The sequence below is a fragment of the Cucurbita maxima genome, unplaced genomic scaffold (genome assembly GCF_002738345.1).
Source record: "Cucurbita maxima cultivar Rimu unplaced genomic scaffold, Cmax_1.0 Cma_Scf00014, whole genome shotgun sequence".
NCBI classification, from domain to species: Eukaryota; Viridiplantae; Streptophyta; class Magnoliopsida; order Cucurbitales; family Cucurbitaceae; genus Cucurbita; species Cucurbita maxima.
In genome coordinates this window covers 1,711,036-1,725,942 of record NW_019272030.1, presented here as the reverse complement: position 1 = coordinate 1,725,942, position 14,907 = coordinate 1,711,036, and the positions used below count along the sequence as shown (strand labels likewise).

Sequence of the window (14,907 nt, the reverse complement as noted above, 5' to 3'; positions counted from 1 at the left end):
TATATAACTTTATAAATAAATATTTTAGAGGCACTCCTCGTCCTGGGCGTACGAGAAAATATCAAACGGTTCCTTCCACGCGTAACGCGTTCCCAAATGAGAGAGAACCACATGATCCAAACGCCTTTCCGTACATGCATGCATCTTCATAATGCCCATTCCTCCTTTTATCCATGCATGCACATCAAATATATATTTATTTATTCTCTTTTAAAATTAAATTAAATCTCCATTATTATTATTATTATTTTTTTTTGTTAAGTTTGAGTTTAATTTCATTTTAGTTTATATCTTTTTTGTTTCTAAATATAATCTATTAAATTTGAATAAATCTCAAATAAAAAATTTTAATTGCTTCAATTACTATTTTAACCCTGAGGTTTGAATTAATTAAAAAAAACATGCTTTCCAAAAAATGATATAAGAAGTTATGCATGTTGACTCGAAAAAAAATACACTTCTAGTGCTATTGATGCGAAGCATGAACAACATTTCTGCCGATGATTTTATCTTGTGTTAGCAAAACATTCGTAGATGTATTTTAGGAGTGTTAAGGAGGAACATGAGGCAGCTACCATAGGACAAAAATATGTTGGAGTATTGGTTAATCAGGGAGAAGATAATTGGTATATAAGTGAGAGACACTACCACAGAAACCATTTTGAATAATCTAAAAATAAATTATTTGAGAATTTGTAATTTTTTTTATATTTAAAAATGTGATGTAAAAAATCGGGAATTTATGAAATATTAAAATTCCTTGGTTTAACTTTAAACTTAGAGACTAGTTTAGTAAAAAATAACGTTAAAATGGTGTAATATTTTTATCCAATTAATTGATGACGTGTATTAAATATATATATTGTTTGGGTAGAAGGTAAGTTTACGAATAATGCATAGTCAAACCCATTCATAAATAAACTTCTTACCTTCAAAATAAATGTAAAGGACATATTGAGATGGGTAACGAGAGATGGTAGGTAAAAAATTTAAAGGAAGGATATAATATAAATACTAAAAAAATTAAGTTTTTATCTTTTAAATTCGCTCATAATTCAAATATTTAATTATTTAGTCTTTGAAATATTTGGTTAAAAAAAGATAAATGCAAATCATGTGTTTTTGAAGAAATAAAATATAATCAAACCGACGTTTAATGTGATTACTATTTTATTAATTTTTATTTCTTCTGAGAAAAAAATGTAATTATATTTCAATTATTTATAAATTAAAATTGATTTAAAAAAACAATAAAAAAAGGCATTTATGAAATATGTGGGCTACCTACACGGTACCATACACCGAGTCACAGCAAATCGCCCCCAGCACCAACAAAATTGGGGGAATTTTTTATTGAATTTTTTCTGAGAGCCCAAAGATATCAAAATATATTTATAATAATAATACTAATAATAATAATAATAATTAAAAAAAAAAAAAAAAAAGGAAAAAGATTTCGATTTGGCAAGAGCCCCGAGAGAAGAGAAGAATAGGGGAATTGAACTGTAGAGACGTTTGTTTGATTTTCAAAGCGTCAAAGAAAACCAAAGACGAGTTTTTTTTTTTATCACATTCGCCGTCTCCCCTCTCCCTCTCCCTCTCCGGACTTCCTATACGCTCGCTTCATCTTCTCTCTCCGCCGTTGCGTTTCTCTCTGCCGGTTTCCGTTCTCTCCGCCACCACACGGGGGCTGAAGCTGACCGAGCCGAACCGAACAAACAGACAAAAACCCTATTCGCTGCTCTGAACACCCAAGCCTCTCTCTCTCTCTCTCATTTCCAATCCCTTCCCCTCTCTCTCTCTCTCTCTCTCTCTCTATCTATCTCTCTCTCTCTCCGCCGCCGCTTCTTTCTTCACAGTCTCTTTCTATATATATAGATTTTGTTGTTGCCCTCTTCAGACGCATTTCTTTTTGTTTTGGGAATATACAGCAACCAGTGGGGGCAGTTATTAAAACAGTTGCGACTTCTGGGGTTCGTCAATCAGTTTGAGGGTAGGGTTAGTTCTTCGTCTTCATCGGATATCTCACAGGTTATATTATTTATCTCGTCTGTTATTATTACTCTCGCGGGTTGGACCTCGGCGGAAAATTTTCGGAGGGTGCATATTTGGTTTAGGGTTTCTGAAATTTTTTTTGGCACATTCAATCGGAGTTCGGATTCTGGTTGTCCCAATTTCTTATTTCGTTAGGTTTTGATTTTGTTTTTCCCTTTTCCGATCGAACTGTTTTGACGGGGACAATCTTCTGGTTTGGAATTGCTCTACTGCTTTATTCGTCAGGTATACCTTCTTTATATCTCTGCATCTCTAACCGATTCCCTCAAAGACGAGGGGTTTCGAGGTGTTTTGCTGACCGAATCTACACCGAGGCCGGGAGCGATAGTGAGGCCTTTCCTCTTACCATTCTTTTTAATTGAACCGCTTCATCACATCCTTGCTATTTCCTCTGTTTTCATCCTCTGATATTCCACTCCCGTATGAGAATTAGGTTATGTTGATTTTGCACATACGATAAGATAAAACCCGTTCAGAATGCGTTCAGCTTGTAGCCAAATTGGTAGTTACTTGCTTGAATAGTGGTGGCCGTGAAGTGGGATAATTATAGAAGATTGACTTCTTTTGTGGCATTTAGGACATAAATTTTGAGAACCATCTTCTGCGTTCACTCCCGTGCGCGTGTTTGCAAATCTGAAGCAATTCACTGCGCATGGTCAATCTTTGCTGGAACCTTGGTTATGCCACGAAGTTGATGACACATGTGGGTTGTAGTCGTGACTTGCATATTCACGGATGCCCGTGAAAGTTCATTCAGCGCAAAATAGAGGTTAGGCATTCGAAATAATAAAATACAGGCTAGGGTTTTATAAATTCCTCTGCATAAGGAGTAAGGTTTCTGGAAATTTGAGGTGGTAAAGAAGGCAAGAAGTGTTTTTTCTTCTGATATTTTGATCATGTTCAGTATTCCTTATGGAAAGAAGTGAACCCACTTTAGTTCCAGAATGGTTGAGAAATACTGGAAGCGTTACAGGTGGCGGCAATTCGAACCACCATTTTCAGTCGCCTTCGCCCCACTCAGGTACTGACTCTTTCTTTCTTTCCTTTTTTCTCTATATGTTTATTGTTACATGCTTTCAATAAAGATGCTTTCACGTACTGCTGACTTGCTTTTGTTTTGATGTTGTGAACACCGTTAATGTATATCCTGTGTTGTTTAGATGTGCCCTCTCAATCTCAACCGAGAAATAGAACTTCAAAGACCACTGGTGATTTTGACACTTCACGTCCTGCTTTTCTGGATCGGACAGCTTCATCAAATTCAAGGAGAAGTTCAAGCAATGGCTCTGCCAAACATGCATACAGTAGCTTTAACAGGGGTCATCGTGATAAGGATCGTGAGAAAGAAAAGGATAGGTTTAACTTTGGGGATAATTGGGACCGGGACTCTCATGACCCTCTGGGAAAGATACTTCCCAACAGGGTTGATAAAGATGCTTTGCGGCGCTCCCATTCTATGGTATCCAGGAAGCAAGATGAGTTGTTTCACCGAAGAGTTGCAACAGATTCGAAAGCTGGTGTCAACAGCAGCAATGGAATGCCTCCTGGAATTAGTGTTGGTAGTAGCATTCAGAAAGCTGTATTTGAAAAGGATTTTCCGTCACTGGGATCTGAAGAAAAGCAAGGAGCATCAGAAATTGGAAGAGTTTCATCTCCTGGTTTGAGCTCATCAGTTCAAAGCTTACCAATTGGGAATTCGGCCTTAATTGTTGGTGGAGAGGGATGGACGTCTGCCCTTGCTGAGGTGCCCAGTATGATTGGAAGTACCACAGGGTCATCGTCATTTCAACAAACTGTTCCTGCTACACCAGGGGCAGGGTCTCTGAGTGTGACAGCTGGACTAAATATGGCTGAAGCGCTGGTGCAGGCTCCATCTCGAGCTCGTGCTGCTCCCCAGGCATCTGAGGTACCCTACTATAACCTTCTTCTGCTGTATATTATGTGCATTTTTTATCTAACAGTCTCATCGTTTTACCCCTCACTTTGGTAGTTATCTGTCAAGACCCAGAGGCTTGAGGAATTGGCTATTAAACAGTCCAGGCAATTAATACCGGTGACACCTTCTATGCCAAAAGCTTCGGTAATTGGTGCTAATGCAATTGTTGAATAGATTTGTTCCTGCCTCTTTATATATATATTTTTTTTGTGATTGTTGATTCAAAAATGAAAAGGTTGGTACTAAAAATATTAAGAGAACTGAGAACCATCTATGTGGTATCTTCACACAACTTGTGTTGATCACTGATTTCATGTATAAGACTAATAATACTCTCTTCGCAGCTGCTTTTGTGTCTTAGTATCAGGCACTTAGGAAGTACATATGATAATAGTCATTTTTTGGTAGAATATACTGAAAACTATGCGAGAAGGATACTAGTTATTTGTTCTGATATTTTTCTGCACCTGATGCTGGCGAATGCTGAATTAAAATTTTCAATTTAGCTTGTTAAATAAACTCTGTTTCAACATTTTAGAAACTGTAGAATTTTTCGTGGAAGTTTATTACTCAAGTATTCTATCTCTTCACACATGGACTTAAGAACATTGTGTATGTGTTAGATAGTGGAACTCAAAGCATTTGCTAGAAGTTTCTGGTTCGAAGTCATTTATGATGTGTTAGATTATGAGCCACATTTCCCCCTTTTATTTGATCTGAAACTCAATTTAAGGATGATTAAAAGGATAAATACTAGTTTTTCCCAGAAAAGGGGTGCCAGAGGGCTTTATCATCATCTAATGCATTCTTTGATTTAAGAAAGGGTTATTTTAAATTCTTCAAGGGGTTTGTCCTTATTTTCTTGCCTGACCACCTTTTTGGAAATTTGTAGAAACTAGATGATAGGAAAGAGATGATAAGAATTGTTTTTGGATCCAATTTCATTGCATGCGCACATGTGCTTTGCCTCTTTGACATTTTGCAGACTGGGTTATCTTTGGTTTACCACTTTTTATTCTCTCTCAAGGGTAGAAAAGGCCGGTGGTAGATTAAATAGGCTATAAGGGAAGTGTGAACTTCCATATTAACTCTCTTCATTTGATTATTGTGCTGTAGCCAATTTGTTACTGGTGTCTGGTATTTTGTTTGTTAACGTGCTGTTATATTTGGTAGGCAAGTTTTATTATTTATCATTTTGTTAAAATTTTACCTGAAAGATTGTTAAGCTGTTAACTGATTGCCAAACCCTTTTCTAGTATCAATAGTTATAACTTAACTGAGGGTTCCTCTTCTGAAAGGTTCCAATTTGTTCTTCTATATTGTTTTTTTTTGAAGCTGATGTAAATTATGGTTGAGTTTCAGTATGGTGATGTAAAACTTGCTTAGAAGTATAATTCTTAATACAGACTTGGAACAAAAAAAAAAAAAAAAAAAAAGAAAAAAAAAGAAAAAAAAGGGGAATTCAAACCTGATGTAAATTTTTGTAGTGTTTTATTTAATGTTCTAAATTAATTTATTCACACCTGATCAATAATCGTTTAATCTTTGAAAAGTAGAAATGGATTTAAATATGTTATTTTTAAATTCATACTTGAAGAAATAAATGGGAATTTAAACACAGACCATATCTTTCGATATACTTTTAGAAGATTTGTCTTTAGAAGCAATTCTGATAAAATGAATCCAAAAAGTTCTCCACCCTTGTAATATGAATATGGTTATGCATCTCTGATTATTATATTTGACTGCAAATCTCCTGTTTCTTCCCTTTAGATAATCACTAACGTTTTTTGTTTTTCTGTTTGTATTTCGACAGGCGCTTAATTCGTCTGATAAATCAAAGCCCAAATTAGCATCAAGAACTGGAGAACTTAATGTTACTGTCAAGGGTGGACAGCCCCTGCCCTCGTCAGTCCATGCCAACCAATCTCGTGGAGGACATGTCAGGTCCGATGCTCAGAAGAGTTCTCATGGGAAGTTTCTTGTTTTAAAACCTGCACGAGAAAATGGTGTCTCCCCTACAGCAAAGGATGTCTCAAGTCCAACTAGTAATGCAAACAGCCAGTTCGCTCTTGCACCTTCAGTTCCACATGCTCCTTTGAGAAGCCCGAATAATTCAAATGTTGCTTCTGTGGAGCGCAAGATGGCTGGCTTAGATCTCAAATCTGGAACAACTTTGGAAAAAAGACCGTCCTTATCTCAAGTCCAGAGCCGGAATGATTTCTTTAACCTCATTAAGAAAAAAACTTCAATGAGTTCTTCTGCTGTTCTTTCAGATTCACGCTCTTCTGTGAAATCTCCTTCAATTGGCCAATCTAATGAACTAACAAGGGAAGAAATTGACATTCCTGCAAGTCCTCATGTTCTTGAAAATGGTGCTGTGGAGAATACAAATGGAGATAGTTCTGAAGAGGTTAGATCATCTTGTGACAGTGGTGAAAAAACTGAGACCCACGTTGCTGCTGAATCTCTAGATGAAGAGGAGGCTGCGTTTCTTCGTTCTCTTGGATGGGATGAGAACTGTGGTGAGGACGAAGGCCTTACTGAAGAAGAGATCAATTCTTTCTATCGGGAGGTGAACAGATACTTATATTGCTTTCAATAATCCCCACTTCTAAATATTATTCTTGTCTCTATCAGCTGATGAAGTTGTAATTTATAACCCATGCTCTAATTCTGATTGCAGTACATGAGCTTGAAGCCATCTCTAAAAATGGGCCGTAGCATTCAGCCAAAGATATCTGTGCCGTCTGAATCTCATGAGGACAGCAAGGATGGAGCCGGTTCTGAATTGAGCTCATCTGACTCGGAAGCCTGAATAATTTTTATTTTTCACCCATGAGAAGTTCTTGTTCACAATTTTTAAGGCAGTGGGGTTAGTTCTTTTTTTTTTTTTTCTTCACCTTTTTAATTTTTTTTTGCCTTCTTTTTGTTTTCATGGTTTTAAAGAAATGCTGATTGGAGTTGGGGTTGGAAGAAGAGATGGATGTTAATTGAACACTGAACAGTGCAAATAGTGCAATAAGTTACAGTTGCCCAAATCATCATCCTGCCTACCTCTACAGCGGGAATTTTTGCGGTGTTTAAAAGGGCAGTTGCTGAGGTTTGGCAGGCCAATGTTTTGTCTGCACTGAAAGATGTGTATGCAAATTGCATCTTTTTGTTTTGTTTTGGTTCTTTGTTATCACTTTCGAGGAAGTTTTTTTATTCTGGAAATTGCTTGGAAAATGAAAAAGAAAAAGAGAGGGAAAAAAAGGGGCTGCTGCTTCTTCAAAGGAAAATGAAAAAAAGTTTCTGTCTTCATTCAGCATTATATTGGTTTATTATGTTGGGTAGTGTGTTAGCTTTGTTTGACATTGAATTGCACTAGTTACACATAAATAAGTCGATTTAATTTTAGAGATTATTGGTTCAGTTCCACTTTGAGAAACTATTTCAGACTAATCTTTTTGTACGTTTGAAAACTATTTTATTTTCCATTTTCCTCTTTTAATTAGGTTGCAGTTATCTTGTAAATACTAAAATTAATGGAAGTCGTTATAAAACCGATGGTTTGTGTCATTAAACTTTGTAGCAAATAGTTGCTTGATGAGATTAATTCGTCACTTTTACAGCCACTCCGTCGGCTATAGCTGTTCTTGATAAATGTATCACATTAACAACAGTCGATCCAATAGAAACCGTTCAATGTATGTATAATATCTGTTTGTGTTCAAAGCCCTGGATTTTCTATTTAGAAAACAAAATGAAAAGGTAACACTTGCTGTAAATGGACTTGGTATTTTTCTTTGCAAATTCTAATGGCTTTGTCGAAGTTTATTGTAAATGGGTTGTATTTGACGATTATTGTTATATATATATATATATCAATCCACAACAGTTTGTTTTGAAGGAAAAAAGGAACAAAAACGAAACTAACAAAGCTGAGATGGCTGAAAGATTGAATATCTGACTCACTTATATTGAATTCATAGACATATAGACATGGTTTCAGCTTGAAATTAAGATGACATTTACAAGAAGTAGAAAAGCCCTTTGGTTCCATAGTTGGAAAAGTCAAATGATACACACAAATGACTCACACTGCAGTCTGCAGTCCACTGGAGCTATATGAAGTTGGTAATTCTTCAGCCTCTCGCGTCTTACTCCGAGTGAGAAGTCCAGTAAATCAACCCACTGCAACACAGTATTTCAGGAAAAAACATAAATGGACAATAACATTATAAGAACCTCCAAAAAAGAAACAGATCATGTTCCTGAGAGATGGTATTGGTTAGTTATACGTGATACTTGTGCTAGTGAAGAAACCCCCCAATGGTTTTGTTTTTCTACAGAAATAATGCAATGAATACCAAATATTAAGGGCATCAATTGATTCAGCATCAGATGGCTAAGAAGACAATATCCCCGTTCAAGCAAAAACTTAGTTTATGGCATTATTAAAACATGTTACGTAGATTTAGGGAGAGTGGAACATAGATATTACTATATCGGTCATGCTCAAAATCAAGAGAAACATCAAGATGAAAGAACCCCATAAGCTTTTCTTTGATAATGTGCCTTGCAGAATGATTCCACGACAAACTAGGTGAAGTGGATAATAAAAAGAGGCAGCATGTTTGTTGGCACAAATCCTAATAAAAGACAGATAGGAGAAATAAGAATTAAGATGATCAAAACGGGGAAGGCCAATTTACCTAACCAACACAAACACACACTGCAGTACTCCTGCGACTCCTGTCCACACTGATGGCCCTGTTTTTACTACTGAATCTTGTATCAAGAGTCCCACTGATGCTGCTAATGAAACGAATGATACCACATAAGCGAAGAAGAGCCAAAGCTTCAATCTGTTGTCGAGGGAAGCGTCAGTATAGTTAATTACAGAAATACACTATCACCACATTAACATAAATATCAAATTCACAATGTTATCAGCGGATTCATCTAACTTTCGTATGCTTTATAGGTCTAAAACGTGAGGCTTATTTCCATGATATTCTAAGTAAAAACTACCAGATAACTAGCATATTAATTCAACATGTCCTAACATGAACCAATATTGTAGTCTAGCATGAAAGCGGAGGGCATATAATTTTTTTTTTGAAGAAATATTAACTCATCCTACACCTTCAATAAGCAGATAACCAGAACGTTTGCAACTGAGCTGTAAGCACAGCAGGAAACTCTGGCTTCTGCTGCCTGGAAAAAAGAGAACAGTTTCTAAAACATGCACCTGCTAATTCCTTCTAAAACTAGCAAAAATTGAAGGGACTGTTCTGGTCTGTGTCAACTTTTTCTCGTTTCATCATCCTTTTGTTACTCCGTGCACTTTTTATTGCGGCTAATTCTTCACAGTGATTAAACCATATGGAGCAAGTTGCAATTTGAATGTCAATACCGTGCACTATTTTGTTATTTACTCAATTGGAGAGTCAGTATGTGCATAATTAATGTCACCCTTCATTGGTTAGTTCTCGTACTAGTTTGGCAGCTACACCCATTGATCCATAAGGCTTCCATATAGATTTGAATTCTACAACTACCACTTTAAGAACTTCATTTTTAAGAGGGTGTTAATGAAGTTTCTACTAGATTTCAGCTTGCAAGTCATTAATAGTTTTATTCCCAAACAAGGGTCACAACTACTCAAGGTGTGAAGAGATGGTCTTCAATGCATCATACCATACCAAACCACCTGATAAGTTCAAAGCCCCCTTCACAAATTATATTCAGAACTTCATGATCCCTATGAAAGTTAATATTTTTCTTTGGTCTCTCTTTTATAGAAGTCCCAAACTCAACTTGTTTTCTTCTTTTTTATGAAAATGTTTCAATTCAATATACTGCCGACACATTACAGAAGTTCCCATTTTGGGCATTGTCGACGAGGAACTCATATCTTCCTCTATTGTTTTTTTTCTCTTGTCGGTTGGTCAGTTTTCTTCTTTTTCTTTTTTTTCTTTTTTCATTTTGATGAATAACCGGGCTTTGATGGATAATCAGCTGGTCTTTTCTTTTGCTAGAATTTGTATTCAGTTTGTCTTCCTAGACAGATGGACCTATACAGCATTGAATTTTCTTTTAAGATACGTCTGCTTCGAAGGATACCCTTTGAAATATCATATACAGCATACTACCTCTAGACAGTGATCAAACCACAAAAAATTATTTCATAAATCTAGTATTTTCGTGATTATTCTCCAATTGAAGGATCACCTTTTGTAGTTTAGTGAGTGAAGCTTCCTCTTCCCCAACCACTAGATTGATCTATAAACCTCTTTAGGTCGTGTATCTCGTCAAATGCATCTTAATCCTGAGATAGCAATCCTATAAGATATGATGTTTGGGAGGAATGATAAATGTTAAAAAGAGATTTTCTCGTCACAAAATTTTTATTTCTGTACAAAATCAAGATGAGTAGTGACTCTTCTATCTTAGCTCTTGAGCATCACAATCTCTAATACACCACTTTCAGTGGCTCTTCGCTAATGTTTACTATCACTTGGACCATTCTATCAGGAAGTTACGTTCTGTGTTTCCGTTCCTGATAGCTATGCACATGCATGCTCTTCAACATCAACTCTCCTATCACTAGGCACATATTTACGTACTTCCTGAACAATCTCACTCTTGCCCCTTAGTTCATTCTCTACTCAACCCACTAAATTGGAGAGATGGATCAAAAAGGGTATAAAAGAATTGAATGATGGGGTGTCCAATTAATATTCGGTACAGTATAAATGTTGCTCGCAAGAAAAAAAAAAGAGAGAAGTCTCGGTGCAGAAATTGCATCCCTAAATTGCTCTTACAAAACACGGCCATTGACGCAATGTTTAACTTGTGTTTCCTGTTTGATTTTTCATCTTATCCAAGCTTATAATATTCAATTGCACAGGTTCAAAGTTCCTGATGAGTGCTCCAACCAAGCCCTACCCCAACTTCTATTGCAAACACGCAAGGTTTGAATCGAAGTGCATTCGATATTCTAAATTGCAAATTACGAATTAAGACCCAGGTGTAAGCTACGAGTTCATAAGATCCTAACACATCCAGGGAGAATAATCCTAACAAGGTACTAAATCACAATCCACATCAACTCATCGAAGAAGAACACAGTGACATTGCTTTCAATCGAGACAAATGATCAGACAAAGAGGGCCACAACATGATTAGTAGATAAGAAAAAAACTTCTCACCTCCATTCGCCCTCCTCATATGGAGAATAATCGATGTCTTCTCTGCGAACGCAATTGAACATCAAAGCCGCAAAAGAAGCAAAAATACCTACTACCCCAATACCAAACCACCGTCAAAAACCCTAACGGACTCACAAATGAATAAAGCGCGAGGCGAGAATAAAGAACCTGGGAGGTAGTGGACGAAGGAAACTGCAACAGAACTGCAGACAACGGCGTCAACCCAGAACCACCATCCGGCACCAAACACAGCTCCGGCGACGCCAGGGCCGAAAATTGACCACAGCTCCGCCAAATCCATTTGTGGCTTCTTTCTTTTGCGTTCTCCTTGCGCTAGAGATTTGAGACGGGCCGATTTAGAAAAGCAAATATGAACTGAATGACAGCACAGCTCCCATCGATCTTCAGTTGAAGTTCTGATATTATTCTCCGCCTTTTTCTATATATATATATATAATTAAATTACAAAATTTCGTCCATTAATTTACATATTTTTTAAAATTATTTAATTGTCTAATTCTATGTTTAATCAATTATTTAATTTTTAAACACATATTTAATAATTATTACTTATTTTGTATTTTAATTTTAAATTTTGTGTTAATCGATATTTGGATTTTAAATTTTGCATTTAACAAATTATTGCTTATTCAATATATTTTTTAAAATTTTAATTAGAAATAGAATATAAAATCTATGTAATATATTAGTTAATTTTAAATTAATTATTATTATTTTTTTTCTGAAAATGTAACTTGAAAATGATTGATATGTGTAAGAGAAGAGAGCATCTTGAAAAAGAAAAAGAAAAAAAAGCATAAAATTGGGAAAAATTACAAATAAAGAAAATCTGTGAAAAAAAAAAAAAAAAAAATTAGGCAAGGCATAGATCCGATAAAGCAATTACGCGCAGTTAAGCCAATGGGTGTATGACACGTGGATAATCATACACCCTCACTGGCAACCTAATAAAAATATCTTCTAGAAACCAACTGTCTTCACTGCCTGCAAATAACGCGATTCTCTCTCTTCTCCTCTCTTCTCTCTCATCTCAATCGAAAGCGAAATCGAACTGCGAACAAAATTAAATCATTTCACAAGAAAAAGGGATCCGAATACAACAAGAACCATACTAATTTCAGACCCCAATTCTGGTTTTCAGCTCATCCTTTCCTCATCTCTCCCTTGTAACCGAAGAGTTGGACCAGGATTTCAGGATTAGGGTTAGGGTTAGGGTTTGTTTTTTTCTTCGTTTAATCTACGTAGTTTGTGCATGCGAGGGCTTGGATCAGAAAAGCGTATGTATGGGAGTGTTGGTATTTGGATAGAGTGGAATATGGGGCTTTGACTATGGGACGCGCCACGGATGGGTTGAGTTCTGGTTATTGTTGGTGATGACTAGAGACCGATGTCACCTGGGAAAGAAGATGATGGGTAGGGGTGCGGATGGAGGTTGTGGTACTGAGGAGAGGCCTTGTTCAGTGGCACGAGTGCCGAACAGAATAACGTTGGCCCAAACTCAAACACACGAGGAGAAGTTGTCTACTGTGGACATTGATTATTACGCGCAGGCTCAAAAGGCTTTATGTGACCGTTCGCCATTTGATGTAGCGGAAGAAACTTCAGCTCCTTGTGTGTCTACTTTGCCCAGTAGGTTGGGTAACTTCTTGAGTAGACATACGGGTGGTAAGAAACGGCAGAGAAAATCCAATTCCGGGGCAGACAAGAAGTCTTCTAGACAAGGTGAAAGGTCGCGTGGCTCCAACATTTGGGTTGAGACAGAGGAATATTTTAGAGACTTGACGCTGTCTGATGTAGACACTTTGCGTGCAGCGTCTTCCTTTAGCGGGTTAGTGTCTAGGAAATGTTTTTCAATTCCCTCATCAGGAAATGTCCCAGAAGCAAATGTGGGTGGCAGTGAGAATGTTAGTGACGAGAATACGGATGGGGCCATTGTTAAAGACGAGGTTGAGGATGATCGTTTGTGTCCGGATGTGGGCATGGTTGAAGCCAGTGGCTCACTTCTGGAGGACAAGGGTTGTTCGAATTTGGATTCTTCTTGCGGCTTAGAATGGCTTTTAGGCTGTAGGAATAAGGTGTCTTTAACTTCGGAGAGGCCTTCAAAGAAGCGGAAGCTTCTAGGTGGTGACGCAGGGTTGGAAAAAGTTCTGGTTGCTTCTTCTTGCGATGGAAACTCATCTTTATGCCACTTTTGCTCCAAGGGCGGTACTAACAAAGGGTTAAACCCGTTAGTTACTTGCAGTCGTTGTCATGTGGTGGTTCACAAGAAGTGCTATGGCATTAGAGAGAAAGTCAATGGATCCTGGTTGTGTTCTTGGTGTAAGCAGAGGGATGAAATTAATGAATCCACGAAACCTTGTTTGCTCTGTCCCAGGCAGGGTGGTGCTCTGAAACCTGTACACAAAAACGTTGACAGTGGAGTTTCTGTTGAATTTTCTCATTTATTTTGTAGTCAGTGGATGCCAGAGGTATATATAGAGGACTTGACGCAGATGGAGCCTCTTATGAATCTGGGAGGCATTAAAGAAACCCGGAAAAAGTTAGTATGTAACATATGCAAAGTCAAGTATGGAGCCTGTCTTCGGTGCAGCCATGGTATGTTTATTGCCCCCATTATTTCTACCATACTCCTTTTCTGTTTGGATAATGCATCAGAAGCACATTCTACGTGGCTACTATGGTCGTCAGATTTTGGATCATGTTTTTCTTATTGACTTCTATATGCTGTTGTAATGGGTAGATTATTTTTATTCTTTCTAGCAGAAAAGCATGTTTATGGTTTATCTGTTAATGTCATTTGTACAGAATATTTTAGAAGTTGGTCGAAATCTGAAATCAGTGAACAATTTTTTTCTACTACTCTCGAGGTTTGATTTTATATTCCTGGTTGCTCTCTCTCTCCGTTCCCCGCTCCATCTTTCTCTCTCACACATACACAATTATGCTTTCTGACTTCTTAGGAAGATTAGTTCTTGAATTATCTTACTACTACCATCCTATTGATAGGGAGTATTAAGAGAGTGGCGTTTGTTCATAGTTGTCAATTAATTAATTTTGTTTTAGGTTTATGAAATTCAAATAAATGACGGGTATTTATGTCGTGTTAGACAGTCTCTTTTAAAAACATGCCGATTGGGGGCGTTAACAGGGAAAACTAGTTTCTTCTTTCATGCTTTGTCTGTCATATAGACTGATAGTTATAGGGGAAACTTTCTTATAGGATGTTAGTGGATCCTGATTTGCCATACAGAAATGAGTTCCAGGAATTTCTAGATATTTTAGAATTCGTGCATTCCTACTTATCAACCTCTTATTGGAACTCTAAAGTGCCGAGTAAATGCACTTTTTTTATGGATAGAAAACATTGTATTAACTCAAACAGCAGATAAAGGAGACAAGATGAACAATTATCCTCCCAAAAAAATCAGAGAGATAGATCAAAAAGACTCCAATGGACTTGAATCAAGGTTATTGGATTTTACGCAACTCCTCAATTAGAGAAATTGGACCAATTTAAACCCCAAATCTTTCATTGTCAAAGAATTCTATGATTTTTTTATCTAATCTCCAACAAAATAGTCATTAATAGACTCGAGATTTTCTGTCTTTTTCTTTGATTATACATACCTCTTGTAAATTTCACTCATCAATGAAATTGTCTCTTATCCAAAAAAAAAAAAAAAAAAAAAAAAATTT

General features: G+C 36.7%; 3 protein-coding genes across 4 annotated transcripts in view; 2 read left to right on the top strand and 1 right to left on the bottom strand.

The window, feature by feature from the left end:
* Window positions 1–1,541: 1,541 nt before the first annotated feature.
* Window positions 1,542–7,397, top strand: LOC111489184 (serine-rich adhesin for platelets-like). Its single transcript, XM_023137283.1, has 5 exons — window positions 1,542–3,076; window positions 3,216–3,961; window positions 4,046–4,135; window positions 5,808–6,566; window positions 6,678–7,397. The coding sequence occupies exons 1-5, from the start codon at window positions 2,968–2,970 to the stop codon at window positions 6,807–6,809; spliced, it is 1,836 nt and encodes a 611-aa protein (XP_022993051.1). The 5' UTR covers window positions 1,542–2,967; the 3' UTR covers window positions 6,810–7,397.
* A 523-nt stretch (window positions 7,398–7,920) lies between these two features.
* Window positions 7,921–11,617, bottom strand: LOC111489187 (transmembrane protein 50A). Its single transcript, XM_023137289.1, has 4 exons — window positions 11,359–11,617; window positions 11,191–11,278; window positions 8,689–8,841; window positions 7,921–8,167 (listed from the first exon to the last, which is right to left on the bottom strand). Exons 1-4 carry the CDS (start codon window positions 11,489–11,491, stop codon window positions 8,134–8,136), a joined length of 408 nt encoding a protein of 135 aa, XP_022993057.1. The 5' UTR covers window positions 11,492–11,617; the 3' UTR covers window positions 7,921–8,133.
* A 587-nt stretch (window positions 11,618–12,204) lies between these two features.
* The window catches only part of LOC111489181, a 17,388-nt gene continuing 14,685 nt past the window's right edge, over window positions 12,205–14,907 (top strand). For both annotated transcript variants that reach the window (XM_023137280.1, XM_023137279.1), the window contains exon 1: window positions 12,205–13,806. In XM_023137280.1, coding sequence (XP_022993048.1) covers window positions 12,585–13,806 — 1,222 coding nt within the window. In that variant the 5' untranslated portion in view covers window positions 12,205–12,584. The remainder of the gene's footprint in view (window positions 13,807–14,907) is intronic.